The 26,041-nt window shown below is 41.3% G+C and overlaps 3 protein-coding genes across 5 annotated transcripts in view; 2 read left to right on the forward strand and 1 right to left on the reverse strand.

The window, feature by feature from the left end:
• Positions 1-449: 449 nt before the first annotated feature.
• On the forward strand, positions 450-11,300 carry ankle2 (ankyrin repeat and LEM domain containing 2). 2 transcript variants are annotated; one of them, XM_054611556.1, is made up of 13 exons: positions 450-539; positions 2,297-2,806; positions 3,446-3,640; positions 4,223-4,407; positions 5,039-5,227; positions 5,328-5,450; positions 5,828-5,891; positions 6,575-6,754; positions 6,855-6,957; positions 7,456-7,646; positions 7,930-8,800; positions 9,137-9,268; positions 10,302-11,300. In XM_054611556.1, the coding sequence occupies exons 2-13, from the start codon at positions 2,308-2,310 to the stop codon at positions 10,510-10,512; spliced, it is 2,943 nt and encodes a 980-aa protein (XP_054467531.1). In that variant the 5' UTR covers positions 450-539; positions 2,297-2,307; the 3' UTR covers positions 10,513-11,300. The 2 variants fall into 2 exon arrangements, with proteins under 2 accessions (XP_054467531.1, XP_054467532.1); XM_054611557.1 differs by lacking the exon at positions 450-539 and adding an exon at positions 1,536-1,615.
• A 1,127-nt stretch (positions 11,301-12,427) lies between these two features.
• On the reverse strand, positions 12,428-16,665 carry pgam5 (PGAM family member 5, serine/threonine protein phosphatase, mitochondrial). 2 transcript variants are annotated; one of them, XM_054611026.1, is made up of 6 exons: positions 16,113-16,665; positions 15,532-15,707; positions 15,141-15,266; positions 14,407-14,501; positions 13,524-13,654; positions 12,428-12,964 (listed from the first exon to the last, which is right to left on the reverse strand). In XM_054611026.1, exons 1-6 carry the CDS (start codon positions 16,340-16,342, stop codon positions 12,814-12,816), a joined length of 909 nt encoding a protein of 302 aa, XP_054467001.1. In that variant the 5' UTR covers positions 16,343-16,665; the 3' UTR covers positions 12,428-12,813. The 2 variants fall into 2 exon arrangements, with proteins under 2 accessions (XP_054467001.1, XP_054467000.1); XM_054611025.1 differs by having other exon boundaries at positions 13,524-13,657.
• Positions 16,666-18,882: 2,217 nt separating this feature from the next.
• The window catches only part of zdhhc8b (zinc finger DHHC-type palmitoyltransferase 8b), a 59,112-nt gene continuing 51,953 nt past the window's right edge, over positions 18,883-26,041 (forward strand). Inside the window, exon 1 of the mRNA XM_054610443.1 lies at positions 18,883-19,207. Coding sequence (XP_054466418.1) covers positions 19,104-19,207 — 104 coding nt within the window. The 5' untranslated portion in view covers positions 18,883-19,103. The remainder of the gene's footprint in view (positions 19,208-26,041) is intronic.

A 26,041-nucleotide genomic window follows, 5' to 3' on the forward strand; every position in this document is an offset into this window, starting at 1 on the left:
ACAATTCCATATGTGTTCCTTCATAGTTTGGATGTCTTCAATATTAATCTACAATGTCGAAAAATAAATAAATAAAGAAAAAACCTTGAATGAGAAGGTGTGTCCAAACTTTTGACTGGTACTCTATCTATCTATCTATCTATCTATCTATCTATCTATCTATCTATCTAGTACCAGTCAAAAGTTTGGACACACCTTCTCATTCAACTACTTTGAAGAATCTAAAATATAAAACATATTCTGGTTTGTTGAGCATTTGTTTGTTTACCACATAATTCCATATGTGTTCCTTCATAGTTTGGATGTCTTCAATATTAATCTACAATGTAGGAAAAAAAAGAATAAAGAAAAAACATTGAATGAGAAGGTGTGTCCTAAATTTTGACTGGTACTGTACGTCCTTTTTTTTTTTCCCCACGTTGAAGTCGGTATTTTAATCAGGCACTATGTTGGACAGAACGGGGTCCTCGCTCTCTGCATTTTGAAAGCGTCGCGGTGAAGATACCTAGCCACAGTAGCCGGGGAGAGAGGAGGAGGAGGTGGGCATGGCACTATTAAAATGATAATATGTGACACTAGCAGTGCTCTGCAGATGATGTTGATAATCGTTTCAGGTTATGTGTTTGGTAAGAATACAGAAATGGTGTTCCTCTACGTCACAACCTATGCTACTGCTAACCAGTGGCTAGCGTCTTGCCATGCTAAGTGGCTAATGACTGTTAGCATGCGTGTCAAACTCCGGATTTTATAGCTAACACACGTTGCCCTCATATAATTCGCTTGCAACTTTAACTAACTAAGAATCCACTTTGGTAAATAAAGTTTATTTCAGTTTGTGAATGAATATTTAGAGGACCGTCATGTTGCCTCAGACAAGCCCGATCACGGTGGCCTGCAAGGGATTGTGCCAACACGGATATTCCTTTAGTATGGTGTTTAAACCCCACACTGCATTTCTACCAATGTGTTATTTCGTTTATATAAAACAGATGCATGTGTTGTTGACCAGAAGAACATAGAGTTTGCTAGGTTATCGTTTCCTTTGCATTAGTCACGTCTGCAATGGGAGAGTACGATGCTGCATTCAAAGCTTCAGGGAAAGTACGTAAATATGAGAGACGTCCTGATAATACAATTTTAAAAACACATTTCTGATATTATTTTATCCCAGATATCCATTTCCTGCGTAACTCGTGTCACCAGCAAGCATACAATTGCATGAGATTGTAGGGAAGTAGGGTATTAAGTTAACGTACAACTCAGTTTTGTGAGAATAAAAGTAATTGTCAAGACCGGTCACTGTTTTTGTTGTGATAAAGTAAAGTGTCCCAGGCCGGTTTGCAAAGTATCTTGTCAATCTCTGATTAGTGCCTTAGAGAGAAATGTGACCGTGCACTTGTTGTTTGGCTCCCTATCACCCTCCAGGTTTAAGTTTTCCCACAGCTCTGGAATGCAGCGTGCTCCCTCCCTTGGAACTGAGCATGCGCAGAACATGTTGTAAACAATGAGCGTATTCCAGACCGTCTCCAGCTTTGTGTCTGTCCAACAGTTTATCTGTGCAAAACTAACAACGGTTTCCCTCAGATCCGCCTGTATTAAATAAAAATGTTCCATGGTAAGTATAGGGACATGTTTGTTACTAGATGTCACCACGTGCAATTTGATTTTAATCGACATCTTCACCACCAAGACGTATCAAATGTGTTGCGTTACAGCCCGAAAACCCACCTCGAGTGACAGACTTGGGCGTGACAGCATGTGAATGAACCGACTCTTATCGTTATAATGCATCCAGTTTTTCTGTTTATTTGTTATAATTAGTATTTCAACCCTGTGCTTTACTCTTATCAGTGTTGATTTTCATCCGAGCAGTTTGGCTCATGCTCCCCGGCTGCTAAATATGGCTTGTTGGTTAGCAAGCCAGCTAGCAGATGCTAGTTCCACTGTAGTGTGGTTTTGCTCTTGTAAGGTATAAAGTGTTGGGTTATTCATGTTGGTATCTGTACCTGCAGTAGCACTTGCTTTATTGCAAGACAAGTATGCATTCTTTTTTTCTTTTTTTTTTTTTTTCTGTATGTGTGGCTGTTATTTATAAGTAGATGCTGTCATTTATTATAGTCTACCTGGAACTAGAGAACACAAGTGGAATTATTTTAATTAATTGAAACAGTATAATTCTGATCATGAGAAAAAAACAAAAAAAAGATATTTTTCTAATTTCTCTACATAGTGGTTATTTCATTTATCAACAAGTGCTGGTGGTAGTAACTGAGGTGTATTGTGTTTTGTTTTGTAGGGAGCTGAAGCATGGATGAGGTTCTGAGCAGGCTGAGGGAGCTAAGTGCTGCTGAACTGCGTGAGGAGTTTGCCCGAGCACATGTCAAGTGTGGTGCCATCACTCCTTCAACCCGATCCACCTTTGAGAGAAAGTTAGCTCGAGTCCTGGCCGGGCCAGAGAGCAGTGCCACTGATTCGGACAACAGCTCTTCAGCAGGTGTCTCGGGCGCTGAGGCCTCCACTGCAGATTATGCCAAACCCGTGTCGTATGCCACTTCAGCAGTTGCACCAACCACTGCTGCGACAAGCAGCAAGCTTGCTCAGGCCAGCGAAGAGTTGGACTTTGGCTACGGTGTGGGTCTCAACCCTCCAGAGGAAGAGGAGATCTCAGTGAACACAACCTCAAACAGCTCTGCGGAAGGCAGTAACTCTAAGGGCAGAACGGAAACCCCTTCAAAGTTGGCACAAGTGTCCCCAACCTCTTATTTTGGAGTATGCCCACTGTGGGAGGATGTTTTGGCTAGAGATGGTAAGACACTTGTTACTTGTCCAACAGATTTCAGTTTTACACATAGAGAGTTTGCATCACAGTTCAGAATCACTTGCCAGGTGGTCTTCAATTTGGGAGTTGAAGGAAAGAGTATAGATGAGCATGAAAAAATGGTGGTAAAGCCAGTATCATTTCACAGAGTCATAATTTTATCATTCAGAGAGGAAAGAGCTCTATTTTTTAGTTAAACTTCTGGCTTTATACTGATTTTGAGGCTAAAGTCAAGCCTTAAAGATGATCCTTCTAGTGGATGAAAATATTTATCGTTATCTCTTTGGTGGTAAGCAGCAAGGCAGCAGGACTGCCTGAACTCTCTGGAATAGATTATCAATCTAAATTTATCTTGAGCTTCCACAAAAATCAATGCTGGTAATGTTAACCTGTCTTTCATTGCAACTGCAAAAGCATTGGCACTTTGTAGATCCCCCATCAAAATATGATTTTATAGGCTGACTCGACAGAAATGAAATACTAATAAAACAGAATGTACAAAATCCTTCAGCTACCAATTAGAAAGTCACTGAACACACAGTAATAAATGAAACAAGAAATTTGAGCATGTAGAAAAAGTGGAAGGGGATAAAAGCTGATTCTCAGTGTGTTTTTATTTGTCTGTAGAGAGAGCACACGTATACACAGATAAGAAAGATGCCCTTCATGCTGTTAAGATGATGAAGGGAGCCCGCTTCAAAGCCTTCCCCAACCGCGAGGATGCTGAGAAGTTTGCTAAGGGGGTCTGTGACTATTTCCCGTCTCCCAACAAATCGACAACTTGTGTATCTCCTGTCAAACCAGGCCTGGTCACTAGTACAGGTAAGCTGATACAATTCTATTAAAAAAGGTGCCCTAATCAATACTCTTTATTATATATTTTATCAGAAGCTCAATCTGGGTTTCATCAAGTCATGGCACGCTGATCTTTTTGATGATGTAGAAAGCCAGTTCTCCAATAAACATGCACAATAACAAGGAACAGGGTTAAAACTAAACATGAACTTGTTTCCTGTCAATATAATGCTCTCTTAATAATTAAAAGAATCATGCTATAATGCATGTGTTTCCGAATAGAGTTATCTAAACGGTCACACTTTGCACCTTTGCCATTAGCAAGACCATTTTTTTAACCTACATTTTTTTTAACGTGTTAGTTGTCTCGTTTTCTGTAATTCGGTCTTTTACTGCCTGATAATTCAGTGTATAGCAGATGTTTTATGGTAGAACAATTAATCCACAAGACTGCTCAATATAGTGGTGAGATCCATCATTCTTTCCAAGTTTTGTCAGGTCGATAGTAGCTGACACTAACGGATGCGTGGGGCACACCAGCTTTAAACACTATTTTGAGTTTTTCACAGCAGTGCCTGTCCTTCACTTTCTTCTCCCTCTCCCCACCAGACAACATGGAGGTTGATACCATAAACCGGGAGCGGGCAAACAGTTTCAAGTGCCCCCGCGTCCAAGACCTGACCGCCAAACTGAGGAAAGCTGTGGAGAAGGGCGACGAGGTGGTCTTTAGCGAGCTGGTTTGGAGCAACCCACGCTATCTCATTGGTTCAGGGGATAATCCCACTATTGTGCAGGTGAGGATTTCTTTTCCTGTGATGTCTTGGTGTACTCAGTCTCAGATTGTCTATTTATTGCAACTTTCTGAACCAGTTTCTTAAACATAGAATGGATTGTAGTAATGCAGCATGTTTTGAGCTTGTGTGAGTAGTACTGTTGTGATTTCTCAAACTCTGTTTGCTATTTATAGCGATGCATTAGCCTTACTTAGAATGTTGTCGTTTGTTGATACATGAACATCTTTTCCACATTAGCGCCAACCTTTGCGCTAATGCCTTTGCCAAGATTGCAGTTGCTAAGATGAAGAGAGAAATATGACCAAGTGTATGTTTGTTTATGAGTCTATAGTATATAGTTTAGAGACACATTCAAGATTTTCTTTTCTTTTTGTTTGTCTTAAATTCAAAGTATTAAATCACTCTAAGAAGTTGGTCTTTTTAAACCCACATATTTGATGCTATTACATTGAAAATACCAACTGTTGTGATTAAAAAATAAAAGCTGGGGTGTTAAATCCCTTACTTCAGCAGGTGATGTCAAGGTCAAATGCTGCTTTTGCACGAAATGAAACATTCTTTCCTGTTGATAGGAGATTAAAGAGGATTATGTCCTGATCCATACAGTTGTTCCACTGTTTTGTCTGGTTAGGAGGGCTGCCGGTACAACGTAATGCACGTGGCAGCCAAGGAGAACCAGGCAGGAATCGCCCAGCTGCTGCTGGACACCTTGGAAAACCCAGAATTTATGGGGCTCATGTATCCAGACGACCAGGAAGTTATGCTGCAGAAACGTATCCGCTACATTGTAGATCTTTACCTCAACACCCCAGATAAGGCTGTAAGTTCTTTTACATAACCAGCATAACCATATTGAATTAGATTATTTCAAAAATAATGTTCATAGGGCTATGTTCATATTGTTTGTCTGTATGTTCCAGGGCTTTGAAACACCACTCCACTTTGCCTGTAAGTTTGGGTGCCCAGACGTGGTTAATGTCCTGTGCTCGCATCCTGACAGCGATAAGAACTGTAACAACAAGGACGGCCAGAAGCCGTGTGATGTAAGGAGTTTTATTTTTAACCCTTATTGAACTTCGTAACATGCCCACTGAGTAACAGAACCTTCAGCATAGCCTGGGTTGTCTTTGCTGGTAGTTATTCTACAGAAAGCTACTCTGCCTTGCGTAGTGCTGCTGAACACTCATTTCCTGGCACTCGTTGCTGAGGGGAGGTACAGCTATGCTCACTCAGATCTTGAAGCTGTGACCTTTTTAGCTTGCTTTTTTAGTCTTTTGGCAACAATCACTCACTGCACATTGAAGGCTAAAATTAGATTTAGAGCATGAGCAAGTTTATTTCCCCAGCTAATCCAGCAACAGTTGTATGTTGTCAGCTGCACAAACTATAAATCCCTACTTTTTCTATTTCTTTTCCACAGCTTATTTGTAGCAGGAAAAATAAAACCCAAGAAGTGAAGCAGAAGATAAGTGAATATTTGGAGGGTAAGGACACACACACATTTCTGAAACAAGCTGTTTGTTCCTCGTCTCCCCTGGTACCTGGGGGGCACAGGCAAGTGCAATTTAGTGTACTTTCACACAGTAAGGCCTGATTTAAATAGAAGCAGCATGTAACATCCTATAGTTTCAATTTGGCAATAGGCGTCAACATTGATTTCTCCTTTTTTATCTGTCATGTTAGCCATAGAAGGAATTGGCCTAAAACCATCATTAGCAGGCCGAGGTGCTATATAATTGGGTTAGAGCTTCCGAGTTACTTCAATAACTGTCTGTGGGTACTATTGAATACATTTCTAACTATTTTGTATTTGTATTGTAAATTACATTATAGCTCTAGATGTGTGTTTTTGATTAAATCCCTGAGAGTCAGCCTGAGGTGTGAAAAAATCAAATAGACGGATAAATCTGAATGTTTCAGTGTTAGCCTGGTTCTGTACTGAAGTAGTAAGAGCAAGGCATTTGGCATGAAGTTCTTCATACTGTCTATCTTTACTCACTGTGCTGTGCAAGGACTGACAACACCATACAAAACAGACATTTGACAACATGCCAAATTTGATTTTGTTTTGAAATACACTGCCAGATAAGGTTTGATTCCCACTGATGCCACCCTCAATGAAAATACATGTGTAATATATGATTTTAAATTGTCTGTTGTCTCACAGACCGCTGCTATATCCCTTTGCTGAGGGCAACCGACAACACCTCTCAGCCCATCATCAGTGATCTGTGGTCACCTGAGTCCTCAGAGAGTCTCTCGCTGACCCAGCGGCACACAAGAAGCCCAATGGATCCCGTGATGATGGTCACAGCCTTCGCTGGCCCACTGAGTCCTTCTAAAGCAAGTTATTTTTGTCTATGCTTCCTCAAGTACAACGTCTCATCATTGCATTGCATTACAAACATTTACTGACCAGCACATATTGTTTTTTGTCCTGTAGGCAGATGATTTCCGTAGGTCCTGGAAGACACCGCCCAGAGACAGGGCAGCGCTTTTCCACCACATTCTTAAGTCTGATCACGACCGTGGGGCAGAGAGAGTGGGCAGGTTAGTCCACCACCTTATTTAGCTTATGTTGTCTTTAGAATTTTCTATGTATTCTCAGATATATTGTGAGATAACTGCAGGGTGATGCTACTGGGCTTATTTCTGTGATGCATAAAGACCATAGTCTGGAGGAAATAATAATAAACATGAATAAACATGTTTTCTTTTGGGGATTACAGACATGTTGGGCCATGTGCTACACACCATGTGTTCAAACACGGTTCATTCTCTGTTGAATGTCATTTCCTTTCTCTGTCTCTCTCTCTCTCTCTCACTCTGTCTCTGTCTCTCTCTATGCCTACCCTCATTTGTATATATATTGGGTGGACAAATTAATAGAAACACCAGGGTAGCACAATACACTTAAACTCTACCACATACTGCACCCTCCAAAATTAGCATACAGTCAAATCCTCTGTAAAAGAGTTTCAACAAAAACTGAGTCCTGGAAATTGAATTTTTGTAATCTAAACGATAAGTCATCTTTTATATCTCCAGAGACCTGGCTCATGAGATGGGCCACCCATGGGCTGAGTACTGGGACTTTCTTGACAGTTTTGTGGATCTGTCATCAACTGAGGGGCTTCGCAAGCTGGACGAGTACCTTAGCAAGAAGGACTTTAGCCCGCGGGCTCATGAAGAGGCTGGGGAGAATGAGACCAGCAACAGGTTCAAAACCCCCTCTCCAGGTACCTTCCCCCACTCCATATCTGAGAAGCTGCAAAGTGCTGAAACAAAAAATGCGCTGCACACATTCCAGATCGCTTTCTCTGACTGTATCTAATAATTGGCATTGTTGCGTAATTAGTATTCTCAGATATAGCTCCTGTATGATACAATATCATATGAAATGACATGGAAAATATTTTACAAAACTGCATAATCTCCTGCCATTAAGATTTATATGAAGAGTACACTTTAATAATGAAACGTTTTGAGTCAATTTTGTACATGCATCCTCCCTGGTTGCAGGCAAGCCCAAAAAGTTCTGCAACTCCATCTCTGTTGGTGCCTTTCTGGACGAGGGTGATGACATCAGCCTTGAGGAGATGAAGAACCGGCAGAACGCAGCACTCACCTGCCTCAGATCCTGTGCTGCGTCAAAGGACTGCCTGAAAGGAGCAGTTGGTGGCCACGAGTTCCACATCCTGCCCATCCCACTGCACCAACGCGGGGCCGACCTGATCGAGACGGCGGCAGAGCAGGACCTGCTGTGCTGCTGCGACGACAGCCTTCTGACGCCCGGCGTCGTCTGCAAAAACGGGGTGTGCTCCTCCTCCAGAGACAGGACTCACAATGGGGAAAAGGTGACTCCTCGCACCTCTCCGTCCTCCTCCTGCCTGCTGTCGCCCATCTCCAATCTCATGGCAGACTTTGAGCTCATGTCTCTGCAAGAGCCGCTGGACAGCCCCGCCAGCTGCAGGGAGCGGAGGAGCAGTGGCGGGAGCCGGCACAGGGAGGTCCGGGACTCCCACAGCTCCTCCTTAGCCGCAGACCTCAGCTCCGGGCTGAACCGCCTATCTGTTGGTCACAGCAGTCAGGATGGTGAGACCGTGGAGGTGCCAGGCCGGAGAACAGAGGGCGGAGGAGCAGAGGAGAGGAGCAGCAGTGGCAGCTCAGAGGAGTACTTTGAAGCAGAGGAGAGTCTGGAGGTGTTGGGCAGGACTAGGGGGTCAGTGTCAGGGGGGCGCAACTTCTGTGCTCGGTCCAAGTCATGGGATCATGGGGGGAGGGACCTGAGCAGCTCAGGATCCTCTGGGTCCTCCTATAAGTCCTTAGATAACGCCAATGAGTTCCTACCCAGGACCCCGCCGCATATTAGAAGAGGACTTTTCATTGACGGGTGAGTATCTCTCTCTGTGGAGGGCCATGATGTTGTCTTAGTTGTTGAAAGAACTTATCGATGCTCAAATTGAAAATGTCTCTGATAATGTCTCACAAGATGTGTCAAAATCTGAAGTAGCGTTTCTTGTCTAATAGCTTTGGGGTGCTATAGTCTCTAATACTAAGATAGACAAGTAAACTGCAACACCAGCTTACAACCCACAATTTGACTGCTGTTTGGGAAATGTGACAAATGCAGCCAGTTACAAAAGGGTTTGATAATACAATCACAATCATAACACATGATGATAATAATACGTTAGATTAATCTTGTTAATTATTATTGTTTTTACAGGGATTCACCATCCAAGTTGGACAGAGAGGTCCTGTCAGCAATAGAAGGCTTGGACCTCGATCCCCAGAAGTATCCCAGCATTCACAAGTGGAAGAGCACAATGAAGTCGTACTCGGCGTCAGACATGCAGAGGTTAGTAGCCTTTGCTGACATTTCATAGCAATATGTTATTCTCTATTATTGGTGTACTGGCTGTACCGTGTGTTCATGGTGCTGCCCTGGCCTAAAAAGTGAGAATTTTGGTCTCAGTGGCTGATTAAATCCGATTATCAGATTATAGGCTAAACACTGTTATAAATATGTATTGTGTGGGGAAACCTATCCGTTTCAGAGTTCAATGCACGATCTCTGTTGTTTGTCTGTCGACTATGGTATTATTGACTACATTTACATTTTTACAGTCTTCATCATAAAGCATATTTAAGATAACATTAAATAATCCTTTATTAGTCTTAACAGTCTGTGTTCTCTAAGATTGCTCATACAGTTTTCCTACACCATGACTAATATAAAATGAAAAAATTCACTTAATATAGATTTGTAATAGTCCTGTAATTGACAAAAATAATGGTCACATATTATTACAAAAAGCGGAGTAAACATGGTTGGTACAATATATATTCAAGACAGATGTCTGGTGCAGAGGGCTTTTCAGCTCTTGCAGTTAAGATGTTTTGTGATTACAGTCACAAGACATAATGGGAATTAGTTGTGAGGTGAAATGCTGAGGGGCGGAGGGTTTTGTGCCAGACAATAAATTTGTTGCATTAAGACAAAATCATCAGATTCATCTCTTAGTAAAAAATGCCTGCACACTGACAAAGTTCAAAGAGGCTCTTAAGATGCCAAAAGAATGTGTTCATTTCAGGAAAAAAGGGGAAAGCTTCAGACATGGCACATAGCACCTTATATACTGATGATGGCACCAAAAGGTGTGTGGTGTGTCAGTGTGTGGGCATTATTTTAACTACCAGAAGGGAAAAAGGTATACATCTCAGCACCAGGTGCAGTAATTGTTCACCCTGTCAACCCCATGCAGCTAGGTTGTGGTTGTTTTGTGCTATGGGACGATAAAATCTGTACTCGTTTTGCATTTCAGCATAAGTCGCAAGAGTAAAAATACTGTAAAAGCAACTACTGACTGGTGTTGATGTGTGTCGTCTAGCTGGTCCAGCCCTGCGGTGGTAAAACCACGACTCAGGATGCAGCATCAAACTCTTGGGTCCCCGGTCAGCGGCCTGATGTCTCCCACCGGCCGCTTCAGTCCCGCCCGGCATGTCGCCTCGCCAGACTTCAGCCCCAGCCGTTACAGCCCTGCCAATGCTAGCTACATCCAGCGCATCCGCCTCAAGCACTTGAACGAGCCATCGATCTAACCGACCACTCTCCTCCCCCACTACGGCCATACCCTCTCCCAGCCCTTACCCAAACCTCCCTTTCCCACTAAAAATCTAGCTGCACCAAGGTGGCTACCACCAGAGCTCAGAAACCCCATACCTAACAGAAATATGCACAAGTGTCTGGAAGATTTGTATTAACGATGTATGGTACTACTCCTATGTAATACAGGAATTCTCATCACGTTGGGTTGTGATGTACACTCAAGACTTTAAAAAGGAAAAAAAAAGAAACCTTGATAATTTATGTACTGTACGGATGTGGGCCATGTTGAATTGACGGTAATGTTATTTGTGGCAAGTGTGAAGCACCTGTATCATAGCCTGAGTCAACTTTTTTGAATATTGTGAATACAAGCCGCACTCCCCAAAGTTAGTTCATCACTAAAACCTTAGTGCGGAATCCTCCAACAGGATTCTGTCACTGAGGATGTTCTTTTAAAAAAAAAAAAATTGACAATATTTTAAAAGTTATTTTTTGTATGTTGGTCAGTAGCACAAAAATTAAATGTTTTTATTAATGGTGTTAAAACCGACTGCCATTTCCTATGTTTTCCTCAGTTAAGGAATTGCCTTAATTTTCTGAAGTGATGGACCAGCTCTCTGTCAGTTTGGACACACTCTCTAGCTCATACGTGAAATATCTGGGAACGGCAACCTCACTGGCTGCGTCAGTCATAGGTGATTACGGCAAACATGGGATAAAACTGATTAGACTGAGATCTTCCATGTTCTTATTTTGTTCTTCAATAAATGCATACATTTTCCATCTTTTTTTTTTTCTCAGTGGTTCCTGGACACGTCTTGACTTTTCCTTTTCTGCCACAACCGGTAGCCTTAGACTGTGCAATTTTCTGTTGTTTCTCTAAAATATATTTCATTCACAAGCATCTCCCACAGTGTGAGAAAGCGTACAAAAAAACACATCTGGGAAGTGAAATTTCAAATTTGTCTCGTCGGGGCTAAACCTTAAAATTGCCAAGTCTTAGACAACCTTTGAGCTGTATTAAGAAATTTTAAACCACAAGGGAGCTGAAAGACTACAACTAAATAAACAAAAACAAAATAATGTATTTATGAGCTTATTATAGTCATCTTGTTAAAGAAAAACTGCCTTACGCTTACAGAGAACCCAACTGAATAGACGAGCGCTGCGTAGAGTTGGATGTTGATTCCCAGTGGGATCGGCAGTATTTACAACCCTTTTCACTTTACAAAAAGTAGTTTGATAGTGTTCATTTCAAAACTAGTAGTTAATAGAGATTTAATGCCCGAAGTTGTCATGAATCTTTTCAATGGTTCAAATTGGCTTTCAGTGAACTCATGTACACATGGCAGGTACTCAAAACTTGTCTAATGGTGGAATGTGAATGTACAAAAATCTGCTGTATCCAAATTATTTGTTACTCTAGGGATAAATTCACTGCTGTATGAGGGCTTATCAGCTAAGTCTAGGACAAAAAAAGCCAATCCTTTTAAATATTCAGATTTCCACTCTACTTAGGTTGAGGGAAACAAGTGTTCTGAATGTACATTTTTTTGTGAACTAAACCTTTTTATCCGAGAGCACAAACTACTTCACTGAGAAGATTGTATTGTCATCCTTGTGCTCTCAGGTGACAACACATCTGACTCTGGTCTCTGAATGTTTATGAATGTGGAACTTTGCAAAAATGCACCTAAAAAACTTAAAACATGGTTCTTGTGCTTTTAGCATTCTGTGCTTTGTTAAAAGTTAAACTTTCATGGTGAATTCTTTTTCTGTATGTCTAGACCTCATTTGCTTTCAACTAATCAATAAAACATCACTCCTACTTAATTGCTTATGTGTAAACATGCTTTTTCAAGATTTCAATTTATTTCAGAAAAGAAATGTGACGGAAACTGATGCATTTAAAATGTTCTTTTTATTTACTACAGCTGCACCATACAACACAATAATCCTCACACTTCAGCCTTGTGTCATGATGGATGTAATGCTAAGAGCGGGATTTGCATTTACAACAGCTATACAAATACAACTTTTTTTTTGGTTTAAAAATCTGTCTCGTGAAAAAATCCTCAGTTACATTCAGGAGCAGCTGTTGATCACTTCTGCTGGCATTCTATGGCACGGAAGTAATCACAACCACAGAGTCTACTATTAGATGATGGTAGTTAAATTACAAAATAAGAACATCAAAAGTAATTTTCAAGACACTTAAGGAGAAAACTGAGCTTTGACCCTGCAACTAACTGACTGGGAATCTGAGTCCCAGAAACCTGCCATGCGTTGGGCCGTCAGGTCCGTGTTAGTTTGTCCGGGGGCATGAATCCTGCGTCTCCCAGAGTTCTGAGGGCCACCCTGCCGCTAGGTCGGATGGTGAGCCATGTGATGCTGCCGTTGTTTAAGCCCATGCGTAACCAGCCCTCTGGAGGAAACTGTAGAGCCCTGAGAGAATAAAAAGAAAGATATGAGCACTGGAGCTACTATATACTTACAGCTCTTAATTAACACATCATTTGATATGTGTGATCTTGTCCTGGAGGTAGTCATTTGGAGGATTGTAATCCCTTGTCCTAACTAATTAGATGTACTAAATGTCAACCAAGATGCATAGTCAACAAGAAATGCAAAAAGCTGTATGCAGCATCTAGAATATCAACATTTTTTTTTTTATTGCTTATTTATAATACTTTTTTTTTTTTTTTTTTAATCTTGTCTTCTTCTACTATGTCTCTTGTGTGCACTTTACTCTACGCTGCTGTAAGCCTGCAAATTTCCCCACTGCGGGACTAATAAAGGATTATCTTATCTTAACATTAAACAGACATTTACTTATAAGAATTCCATTTAGAGCAAAATGACAAGAGTGAAGCAGACACTTAATCCAAAAAATCTCATGAAAAACAATGCTGCTTAGTTTATACACAATGGTTAGCAAAGCAACAAGACCAAACTCTAGCCTCGGCTGAGCTCGGCCCACCAAGTCCCGCCTGGCTAAACAAACCTGCAGACAAAATAACGGATGACATTGGCGTGACACACGATGATCTCGTAGCTGTCCTCCTTCTGCTTGGGGTCAGCCCGGTGGATGTAGCGGCGGAAGGCTGCCTCAATGCGCGCTCCATCTTCATGGTACTGCTGGAGGATGGTAGAGAGGTTGAAAGCCATTTTTGTCCAATGAAAGGGTTCTGTTTGAACCCCTCAGTCAGAACAGAGGCAATAGATGATGGTGCTGTGCTTTGTAGGGAATGTGTGAAGTTTGGTTCCAAAATAGGGACAACTATATAGAAAATCTTACTACTACTAAAGATAAATCAGCACTGAATCACTGAGGGCAGAAACTGTTTACATGGGTTATTTATAGGATTGAAATATAGTCCCAACTATGTATTTCTGTCATGAGACTACCATGATCTAAGTTCTTATTTTAGAAGGAAGGCACACTGTAGTTGTTGAATATTTTCTAATGGTTTGAATAAAACCATACTTTACCTGCATGGCTAGATATCATTGGGGTACGTTTTTTCCCCCCAATTGGGTTAACCAGACCCCTAAAGTCCTCAATAAAATAATAACATTTACCATCTGTTTTTTTAGTAACAAATTATGCAACAATGATGAAATTTACATTTCAATTAGTAAAATATAATAGAAAGATCAATCCTGAGTTTCCAGACTCCTTTAAACATGGCATTTTGGAATGTAACTCTTCCTATGACACATTCCTGTGGCAGTGCACTGATGTATTGGCTGCTTTCATTTTTTTGCAGCTGTAAGCCTAAACAAGCACTTCACAGGACACCTGCACAGTCGCATGGGCAGCAAAAAGGTTACCTAAACAAGGATAAGCAAATGTAGAAAATCAGTGTGCATGCATCTTCTCTCACCACAGCATCGGGCTTCCAGTGGGTGACCGGTGGAACGGGTTCGATGGGTGCCCCCTCTCTCAGAAGATCACAGCTCACGAGGTCCACTCCTAGACCTGTAGGACATTCAGGGCAGGGAGGAATGTTAATATACATTTGTGATGTTCAGCATTTCTGCACCGGCTTTAAATTTGTGCTGTATAGAATCTAGGTTGCTAAACACAAAAAAAGAGACAGTTTACAATAATGATAAACATGTTATGAATAATGTATCAAAACTCTTATGTTTTGAAGTATGAAAATGTATCATTGACAGCATATTGATATTTAGTGGCATTCATGCTGGCATTACATGGGTGTATAATTATTTGTAGATTTGATAGCTATTTTATCGTCACATAATTTGTCTAATAAACTCCATATTTTTATAACAATATAAACTCAAAAGACAAAATCAGAATTAATAACTTACTATGAGTCTTCAGCTAAACTCCTTTAGCTGAAGACTGCTTTTATGAACCACAAATATAACAATATGTGGATATACAGCTAACATCCAGTACACACTAGAGTTGAAAAGTAACATTACACCAGTACTGTGAACCTTAATAACCTTAAATGTTATTGTTGATATAAAAAGTATCCTAGGAAATCTTGTTCCCTTTATTTACTATCCACACTATTTTAGGGGTGGGGGAAAATAACTTGTGTTTGACTGTGCAGCTCTAAAAGGAAATGTGGCGTCTATCCAATACCTGAGAGGTGTTTGCTGATAATATTTGCCGTCTCTGTGGCCCTGGCCATGCTGGAGTGAATCATAACATCATACTTGAGTCCCAACGCTGCCAACCGCTGGCCCGTGAACTCGGCCTGCTCACGACCTGGAAATGGAGACACAACGGCCATTAAAACAAATGACTGATCTATCAGAAAAGGTCTGGAAAAAAAATATGTGGGTCGGAAAACTGGCAAGTAAAATGATTGTTCTACTGTCAGGGTGATACAATGCATGCATGTACAGTCTCAACACTTATTAAAGCTAGTTCCAAGCATCAATGTGTACTTGTGACCCCTCTGTTAGACAGAAATGACTCTCCAGACTGCTGCCTATTCAACTTTGCAGGCGACTTAATTGCAAATAAGTACCTAATGGAGTGAGGATTCTCTCCTTGTCGCTGCTGCCGCTCAGGTTGTACTGGGAGTGCCTGATGAGGAGGATGTTGCGTGTAGCTTTTGGTTTGCTGTTGTCCTGCTCGGAGCTGGGGTCTTCAGTTGCTGGAGCACTAGTCTTCTTCCCATTGGTCAGTGCAGATGGGTCTCTCCTGAGCAGAGGGGTGAGGTGAGGTGAGGTCAGATGATCTTGAGATTAAGTGGCTTTGTCTGTCATGGTTAACTTTAGGAATGGGAAAACTGGGTTAACACAATATGATTTAAGATCAGATTAACACTTTGAGAACTTCTAAACCTTTTGTTTTTAAGAAAACCTTAAACTAAACTCAAATAAAAAAAGGTTTGGGGGCAACATTATTGAACAATATGGATCACGACATCCTAAATATCCTTATGATCCACTCTTAGGTGTGTTATGCATCCAAAACAACAACTCAATTTAGCAAGAATTGTGTCAAATATGCACAGCCTGCTATTAAATGACTATTTGACAGATTTGAACGTGGCGTTTAATCCACACAAGGTGGTAGGAGGACAATGGCGGGAAGCACACGTACTTATCCCAGTTAAAGTCCCACGAGTGTCCGGTCGGTGCCGGTGTGTGGCTGGCAGGTGTCCACGCGGGTTGCGCCGCTTGCAGAACTGCAAATCTGGACCAGCGTCTGGCCGCCTCGCCGCGCTGTTCGCCGAAGTAGCCGCGGGAGTCAGCGGCAGCGGCGGCGAACACCAGCACCGCGGAGCCTCCGGCGAACCCGCAGACAAGTTTCAAAGTTCGCCTGTACGACATGCCGCGAGCCGCTGGGGAAGCAGACTAGTGCGAGCTAATTAACGCTAGCTGAGCTTATCTGGTTTACCGCTACGGAGGTGTTAACGCCAACGCGACTTCCCCTCGCGAATATATGGCTTTCTATTGACTCAATTGCGTTTAAATGTGAAATTCAAACTCCATAAAGAGATGTAAAAAAAACGCTTTCTGTGCCACGACTTGTACCGGGCGGTGGCTCTTTGCTGGAAACTAAAATTACCGATAGCAAGCTAATAAAGGAAGCAGTTTCCTACAAACATTACGGTGGCTCGCCCGAGCCTTTCTCTTTTTTTTTCTTCTTCTTCTGTGAGTTTTTTACGGTAGCTGTCATCCTGAGTGTCACATTACTGCCCCCTCCTGGAGAGAAATAACTCCTACAGTCTGAAGTGTTTGTCACATTTGTATTGTTTTTTATTCCATTCTCCTGAACTTGTGCCATGCAATTAAATCCTCTTTTGTTAAGTAATAGATTAGTCTTTCATTTCGCATTTGTTCCGTCCAGTATATGTGCGATGTAAATGTTCATTTATTGTCTTACAGAGCCTTCTCCTGGACTTTTGGGACTCATATACCACAAATAAAGATAAAGATAAGATAAAGATAAAGAGGTTTTTATTGTCATTGTAGTGATACAACGAAATTCCGTTTGGTAGCCCTCAGCCAGCCAGCAGCAGCGAACAACAAACACAATAACAACAATAATCCATGAGCAGAGTGCAGTGGGTAATCCAAGGTTATTGAGTTTGTTTACCAGTTTTTGGGGGACTCTTGTGTTGAAAGCAGAGCTGAAATCAACAAATAGCAAATGTAAAGTACATTGGTGCTATTAACTTTTAACTTTTAAATAAGGACATAACAAATGGCTGTTGCAATATGAAATTAATTCAACCACTTTGTTAAACCAACTACAGAGTGTAGTTTATTTTACTTTAAATCATAGGCTGCAGTGCTGGCAAACTAGCTTGTGAAGATACTCTATCCCAGTTTGTGTTGATTTTCGTTCTTGTCTTATCATATCTAATATTACTGTTAAAAACATTTGTGCTTTTTTTTTCTTACCACAGAATCATGGGAGTGCTACTTGTTTCGTTGGAGACAGTAAATTACATTTGTAGCCTACACAAATTGCCCATTACGCCTGTCTCTGAGCTTTTTGTTTTGATAGTATTTGTTGGCAAAAATGGCACAAAATCTGTTTTTGTTTAGGAAGTTACATTTTTATTTGGCTATTGTCTCATGTTCATTAAAAAAAAAATGTAAGCAACTTCTTGTATCGTTTATTGGATAGGATCGGCTCTGCCTATTTGCATCTTTCCCTGGCTTCCTGATGGAGGCAATAATCACCTCCTTCCAACCCGCTGATATTCTTATATCTTATATTTCTTTTAATTTCTTCAACTCTACTCTCTTACAAGGTTATAATTTACAACCACTAATGCCTTCCATTCAGCCCAAACCTTTACCAACACATAGCTACTCCAGTTCATTTAGTAACTGTCTAACAAAAAAAAATTACAACTCTCTCTCACCACCTCCTTTCACACTGTCTCTCCTCCCCTGACACTCCCACCCATGATCCCATTCCTTCCATTTCCCTTCTTCCGCATTGATGACGACTTCCGGTCCTCGCCCCCGCCCGAGCAGCTGGCTTTCTCTCAGTTTGCACAAATCCCAACGTGTGCCACTAGAGGGCGCTGCGGTCCTTAAATCCACAGTAGTAACTACAGCGGAGTTGCCCTGATTATTATTCCCTCGCCTACTCTCTGCTGTAAAAATCCATTCAACATGTAACATTTTAAACACTGGTTTACAATGTACAAATCAACACACAGTTACAATAACATTTCAAATCTCTTGTTGGTGATAGAGGACTGGGTGAAGTCATTTTAGCAACTTAAATTACATTTAAGCATGGAAGTCAACTCTCTGTAAAAGCCTGTTTTTTTTCCATGCATGTACCCTAAGTTTGTTGATTCTCTCTCTGCAAAGGGTGACCACTGCCTATCAAGACCAGAGCCAACACCTTCTGTGAGAGTGTAACATTAATCTAATATAAGATAAGATAAGATAAGATAAAATAAGATAATCCTTTATTAGTTTATTAGAAATAAACAGGATTACAGCAGCATAGAGGATAGTGCAAACAAGAGACATAGTAAAAAAAAACACAAGATCAAAAATAAGTATTATAAATAAGCAAATGAGCAATAAAAAACAGTAACTGAAATATTATATATACAGACAGAAACTATTATAACAATTGTATTGCACAGTGTATTTGTATTGCAGAGGTGTTTAGTGTCATGTGGTCTACTGGGAGCAGAGCTGGTTGTGCAATATACATCCATATTGACAGAATCGTTGAGTATTTGTGGGATAAATATAAATATTAAAAAATAAATGGGTGTTAATCAACATTATAGCTCCGATCATTTACTTGTGAATGTAGTTGCAGAGAGGCTCCACCTTTCCAAGCGGCTCTGTGACCTCACCAGTGGGCTGGATTGTAAGGGTGGGATTTCCAGGCTTCCAGTGAGTGAGTGAGCGCTGTGTATTCCTGCCTCTCTATCTTAGGATCTATGCGGCTTCAACGATAAAGCAAAGACGTACCCTTTAAGACAAAACAAACCCCCCAAAAAAAAGCCATAGAAAAAAAGCCTAAATATTGCATACTGGATCTTTTTTTTTTTTCTACATGCGACTCCAATCGGAATAAATAATTGAGGAATGTGGAAATTACAGAATGCCCAACAGCGCTGGAAAGAGATTTAAACCCACCAAATACATCCCAGTGTCCACTGCTGCCACACTCCTTGTGGGATCGACCACTTTATTTTTCGTTTTCACGTAAGTTTTGCATCGCTTCTTCTTGCTCTCATTCGTGTTGCGTTTTTTTTTTCTTCTCCTTCTCCCTACACTGACTGTGCGTGCCCACAGATTGCACAGGCAAGAGTGGATCTGCAGCTCGAAGTTTGCATTGGGGTGGATTCAGCCACTTAGGTAGAAGATGTGTTTTTATTTTATTTTTTTATATTATTGGAGTAAAAACGCTTTCTATCCCAACGGGGGGGTGGGGATCTGGTAGCGGTTGTGTATAAATGTGTGTATATAGGAAAAAAAACGCAGCCCTGCTTTCATGCGCAGACTGTTCATCCACGGGCTTAATACCTGCGAGGCAAACTTACAAATAAGCCATGCAAGTTTAACAGCGCTGTTATCGTGCAGGAGACCACAGCTTAGGCCGCGGTTACTCACTTTCCATTGAAGAAAAATGCCGCAGGCAGTTGTTGATGAGATTAAAATGGTTGCATTGGCCCAGCAGGCGGTTGTGTTTGATTCATGCTCACTCGGTTGGTATAGATACACTGTCACACTGTCACACAGCCTATCAAGAGGCATTCTAGTCATTGTAAGCCCAGGGGTTCCCGGAGTGGAGTCCTGCAGGAGTCCCCGCCTAGGTTTTATTGCATCTACCAGCATGTGTCACCTTATGTGAATTACACAGCCATTTAAGGGTTTTCCTTTGGAGGGAAGAGGGATTATGAGCAACCCCTGACCAAGCACACAGGTCCTTACTCTTACTCTTTCTCTCTCTTTCTCTCTCTCTCTCTCTCTCTCTCTCTCTCTCACAGACTGATATTATTTCACTTTAAGTGACTATGTTCTGACATAGCAGGTGACAGTGGTTCATCCACACTGGCTGCAATCAGGATGATCACATAATCACACACCCTTTCAGCCAACATCATTGTCCCAGACCCCTCCATCTGATTAAAAGAGGAAGTAAGTGCTATGAATTTAATACTGAGCTTGAACTGTAGGTTGGGAGATAGAAGCAGAGAGAGTGATGTGTCTGCTCTAAACCAGCAGTCCCACATACAGTACAGTACAGGTTCCTCGAGTGCTGACCCCTAGGTAAATTCCTTATTGGTGAAATTATCAGCCAATCACCCCAAAGGGGGGGTTGGAAAATCATGGTTGAGTCCAACCTTTAGACTATGCAGTGTCACGTTTTCTGCCAAAGTATAAAACTGCTGAATGTGAAAACTCACCCTCAAAGGTTGGAGGGTTTAACAATGTTTTTAAAGACCTTATGTTGTTGTGGCTGATGGGAACATGTTGGGCGTGAAGATGATGTGTCACTGTTTTTTAACAAAAAGGAATTTCTATCATTTCTAACATACATTTTTTACTTTATATGTCTCCAATTAATAGCTGCTTTTGAGCCAAGACTGTGTGTGTTTGTTTCATTCAATAATTTATTACTTTTGGACATGGATCTGTGTTGGATGCAAAAGAGTGTTGCCAAATGTGTTCTTGGCTTGTATGGACGAGAAAATGCAGGAAGACACAGAAAATGCTTAAGCTGCACCCTAAGTGGTTTTGCATTCTCAGTCTCAGGTCAACGACCAAGACTGAGGGAGACATATGGTGTTTGTGGTTTGCGTCGTTAGGTTGGATTTTAGCTTGAAAAATCCCAGCAGGCCTAGGTGTAGTGTCTAGGGCTTTGCATAAACAAATGGCCTGATTTACAAGCCTTGATGTGGAAAGAATGTGTTATGATTTAATAAGAGATCTGCATTTTGTTTGCAAATAGCAGGAGTCTGATTTCTTTTTTTTTTAATATTAGCTGTTCTTTTGCTGGGGTTCACGTCAATCCAAACATCAAGGTCCAAACCCCCCAAACAGATGGTTCAAAGCTGAGGATTAAGACTTTACTCGATTGCTCCTTCATTTCCTCGTAAAAAGGTCCGGAAGATTGAGTCGAGCATAATGGAACCCCCTGGGGAGTAGTGCACATCCAAACTAGGCCATGTCTCCTCATTCTCAAACACACACACAGAGTCCATCATGTTAAACACAGAGTCTAGCGGTGTCTTTGACTGGAGTGCAAAGCTACACGTTTACACTACAAACCATAGAACACTTGTGTGGTATCTACATTTTATTTACCAGACTCACATGCAACAAGTGCAAATGTAGGAACATTTTAGATTACTATGCAGCCACAAGCGTGGACATGAAGGGGTTAAAGAACTATACTAAGTCCATCATATACAGTCATGTACGGCTTGAGTGCCTGGGCACACAAATCTTTTTTTATTCCAAGGCCACAGTGTGTAAAAGGTCCCACTATTTCCAGCAGGCCACTTGGTGTCATTTGGGCAACAGAGGATGAGACCTGGGGCCAGCACTGGCTCACACACACGCACACGCACACGCACACGCACACTGTCCATAGTGTGTAAGTGTGTTTGGCTTACTGATGCCTAACAGTTTGTGTTTCTCACAGAGATTGAATTAGAACACATTTTACAGAATTTATATCTCCACAGCATGACCGCGACTCAGCACAAAAATACTGATGATAAATTAAGCTTTTAGTCATGGTTTAGCCACCATAATATTATCCCAGCCTTATCTGGGTCTATAACTAGAAGCTATAATACTGTAGCTTAGACCTCTCACTGTGTCTAAATTGGTCCCAGCGCTGTATGGCTACACTGAAGAAGCTTTCTTTTACCTTTACATAATCCCTCAGGATGGCCTCATCACTGCCCTTGACCATATGCCAAAATGATAACCTGTTCAGGACAAAGAACTGCCAGGCAGGCCATTATAATTTGTTGCCAAGCCTAATAGTCCATACTTAAGAGTATGCATGGATGGTTGTGTGGATCTGTCAATTGATAATCTAAACAAGACCTTGATTCAGCAGTTTTTGCAGTGTGAAGGGTGAAGTATGAGTGTTGTAGTCAGTGGTGGAGCTATAATCACCAGGCTGAGAGCGGTGCAGCACATGAGAACAAGCTTGTCAGGAATCTAATCTTCAGCTTCCACATCTGTTTCCTCCTTTTCACTGTACATCCATTGAGTCGTGCTTCATTCAGATCCTACCCAAGGCATTGTTTTGCATTTGTGCTCCACTCTTAAGGTTCCTGAAGAAAATTTTAATGGCATTTCCGATTTGAGAGAGAGTTGTCGCAAACATTTGAAACAGGGGGATGCTACACTGTGAAAACAAGTGCTCATATGTTTAACCCTTTTAGGTTATGGTACATGGTTAAATATAGAACCATTTACAAGGTTCATTATATAGAGCCCCTGTGTATATAGTTACCCCATTTACACAGTACAGGAACTTAATTACCTAATTAGCTAGCTAAATGGACGTTAAATGGCAAGAAAATAGTGTAAATGGTGTAGAGCAACCTTGTAGCTCTCCTAAACCAGTAGCCGTGAAGGCTCTTCTAGTTTCGGTTAAAAATCTAATTTTGAACCTTTTTGCGGCAAAGATTTTCTTGAAATATATTTAAAATGCCTAATGTGGGCTTACATTTACTTTTTTATATGTATGTAAACTCTCCATGTTCACCTTTCCCCTTCTCACTGTGTAACATTGCGGTTTTCCGTGTCCAATTAATTAAAAGTCTAAAAGCATAATTGAAAGCTTGTTCATCGATCTTAATACCCACCCTGTGTGGTTATGTATGCGGAGCTGCTGTCGTCTTTTTGTCAAGGGGTTCGGTAAACAAGCTTGTAACCATTAATGCTTCACTGCTTGGTATTAGTGTCCATTAGGGCCCGTTTGCCTTCCTTTTGTGTGGCATTAGTGGCTTCGAGTTGCCCCGTCTTTGACTGCAGTTAAAGATATTATTGATTTAAACTGTGGTGTTTATGCTCGGTGTGGGAGCCCGATCGTCTTAGCTGCCTGTTTTTAAATATTGCTCAACTGACATTGGGCCTGATTTGGGTTTAGTTTGTTTATTCAAATGTATGATGAGGATATATTGCCAGGCTTGAGATGTCGCAAGGACAGAGCATTTCTCAGGAGGAGGAAATTACCAATTGACATGTTATGAATATGCCCTTGTTGCTCTTTCTCTGCCTTTGCTCATGAAGAAGCATCTATCAAAGCAAGAAACCAGAGAATCACAGCATCCATGATTTGATACTCATGTGCAGCATTATGAGAAATGAACAGGACTTTTGTTTCATACTCGAACAACTTTAACCTCCAAGTGAGCTTTACAAATATATATTCAGGGACTCCCATGAGAGCAGGAAATGTTAGCTCTTAAGGCAAGCTCATCAGTATTCCTCTTCAACTCCCACTCATCTTGCCATCAAAAAAATTTTTGCTTAAATATTACTATTCTGTATTCACACAGTGTCACAGCATTAGGTTTCAGCTCCTCAGCTGAGGTGGATAAGGAACTATCCTGTCCTCCTGTAACACAGGGGATAAAACTTGACTATCCCGACAGGGCCAAAAGTAACCCATAGACGCACAAGCTCACCAGGGCATAATATTCCCTCAGCCTTTTCCATAAAATCCATGTACAGCAGTTTGTTGAGATAACTGGGGATAAAAACAGCAGGTCGGTGCGGTGTGGCTAGCTTTTTATCAGATTAGATAAAGATGTCATTTCCTCTGTAGGACCTCATCCGTCGGCACCTTGAGTGAAGGTCTGGAGATTGACAATTGCAGTGCAGGTTTATGTCACTTCTGCTCTCAGAAGGTACTTAAGGTGACAGCCAAGGGGTCGTATTTCTCTTTGAGCTAGTGTAGGAGATAAGGCAAAATTTATAAAAAAAAATTCTCCATTATGTTTTTGACAGCATATTTAAGCCGGTGTTTTGGCTTATGTTTAATTTTCGTTCTTACTGTGGTTAATGGTTTACCACAAGGCACGTTTCCAACGTGTAAGATCAACAGAGATTGTTTACCAATCCTCTGATCCTGCAACCTCACAGCCTTAAAGGATAGCTCTGGCTATTCAAACGCTTGTTTCTGAATAAAAGTAAACACAGAAAGAAGCCTCCTGGAACGTCCATTATGGCTAACTGCATAGGGATCTACATCGAGATCAGCTTGCACATTGGTTTGGTTTACATGTATGAGGCTGAGAGTAGCTTTCCATTAAGCGTCTCTTTGTTCTAGAGACGTAGTGGATAATTAGTCCCAAAAAGCCACAATTACCACATTTATAGGAAAAATGCCAGGAGGAAATAAACGGCAAATTTCCTTTTACAGCTCATACAGCAGCCACATGGTGTATTAGTCAAATGGTTACAGCTGAATGTCCCACCCCCAAATGTCCTGATTTCATCAATACAGAAACCAAATTCCCTTGAAGCTCTGTTGCTTTGATACCATAATTTAATACCATTCTCTATTACTTTCTATTTAAATACACCAGCACTGTTGTGATTTCCATTTGTAATGTAGAACATTACTACTCAGACACTGAACTAAAGTTATAATGAATGTAGAGAATGTTCATGGGCCTCTTCAGGGAGTCTTTAAATGAGAAAGAGTGCAGTGTTACAATTAATTTGATCTTGATTGTTCCCAGTTAGTGCACTTTATATACATGTTTTAGCTCAAGGCATTATTGTACCTTATCATAGCCTTAAAAAGCCACTAGAAGTAGACTTGTCTAGTTTATAAGTCTTTAGTGATGGATGTAATTCTCAAATGTTTGGGCATCATTATGATCAGCCTGAACATTCAAAAATAAGATAAGTCATGGAGCTGGCTCCTGTGGTAGAAATAAACAAAAAGGCAGTGAGTTGTAGGTGGTCGTAACACATGCAATGACTTAGTCTATTGTGTCATTGTTTACATGGTGAAAATACAAATAGAGATAATGTTGGAAGGATTTGGTTGGATGTTTTTACAATGTCATGTATCAAAAATAAAAGTCTCATTTCAAGCAGTGGTGACAGCAGGATAACTCATGGTGTTATTATAGCGGGAGCTTGATTTGGCTGAATCTGAACTCCATCGCTCATAATATTTTTAGCCGCCGACTGTTTGACAGGGATGTGATCAGATGTGAGTTTTAAACAAATGTCTTGATCTAATGTTTCAATGATCTAACAGATGGTGTGTTGCTGAAGGGACTTTGGAATAAATGGCTTGGAGCTAACTATATACCAAACAGCTAATACATGAAGCACACGCACACGCACACGCACACACACACACACACACACACACACACACACACACACACACACACACACACACACACACACACACACACACACACACACACACACACACACACACACACACACCAGTCCTGTCCGCCCGGTCAGGGAGCTGCCATATATCTATCTGTCGAGCCAAGGTATGTCCAGCTGTTGTGTCTCCTCAGAGTAAATCTCTAGAGTTGTGCTTCACATTGGGGTCAGGAGTCCAACAAAGGTCTTTTTTTAAAGGCTCCTAGGGGGGCCGAAGAAAAATAACATTAATATTATTTGTTATCTTGATAATATAATTACTTCTATGTTCACTTTGTGTAGACCATGACTTCTCCTGCTCGCAGTCCTAGTCAGACCCACCCTGCATCACACTGTGGCCAGGGTTCAAATGCAAACTTACTTTAAAGAGAAGGGTAATCTTGAACTGCAGCCTCGTCTTTCCTCCATCATGGTTAATGTAGGCCTGAGCAGCAGGCTGCTGGCAGAGCTTCCATACAGTCAGGGCAGACTGCCTCCATCGGTATTGATGAGTGAAGCAGGCCCAGAAAATAAAAGACCAGGTCTTCTAATCTCATTCAATCCCAGCCCTCCTGTCAGTGCTTGACAACTAGGTTAAGATAATGCTGACAGATCCTCTTCCCTGGCTCTCAACTGTGCTTCCTAGAGCAAGGCAACTGCCTACTCTAC

This window comes from Anoplopoma fimbria, chromosome 13 (assembly GCF_027596085.1).
Source record: "Anoplopoma fimbria isolate UVic2021 breed Golden Eagle Sablefish chromosome 13, Afim_UVic_2022, whole genome shotgun sequence".
NCBI lineage: Eukaryota > Metazoa > Chordata > Actinopteri > Perciformes > Anoplopomatidae > Anoplopoma > Anoplopoma fimbria.

What these genes read in the sequence shown, in the direction of transcription:
- ankle2 (XM_054611556.1), top strand. Translation starts at nt 2,308, where the DNA reads ATGGATGAGGTTCTGAGCAGGCTGAGGGAGCTAAGTGCTGCTGAACTG. An exon ending in GGGGCAGAGAGAGTGGGCAG is followed by an intron (nt 6,958 to 7,455) that starts GTTAGTCCACCA and finishes TTATATCTCCAG; the next exon opens with AGACCTGGCTCATGAGATGG. An exon ending in GTTCAAAACCCCCTCTCCAG is followed by an intron (nt 7,647 to 7,929) that starts GTACCTTCCCCC and finishes CCCTGGTTGCAG; the next exon opens with GCAAGCCCAAAAAGTTCTGC.
- pgam5 (XM_054611025.1), bottom strand. Translation starts at nt 16,342, where the DNA reads ATGTCGTACAGGCGAACTTTGAAACTTGTCTGCGGGTTCGCCGGAGGC. An exon ending in TGGGACTTTAACTGGGATAA is followed by an intron (nt 15,708 to 16,112) that starts GTACGTGTGCTT and finishes CCCTCTGCTCAG; the next exon opens with GAGAGACCCATCTGCACTGA. An exon ending in ACTGGAAGCCCGATGCTGTG is followed by an intron (nt 13,658 to 14,406) that starts GTGAGAGAAGAT and finishes ACCATCCTCCAG; the next exon opens with CAGTACCATGAAGATGGAGC.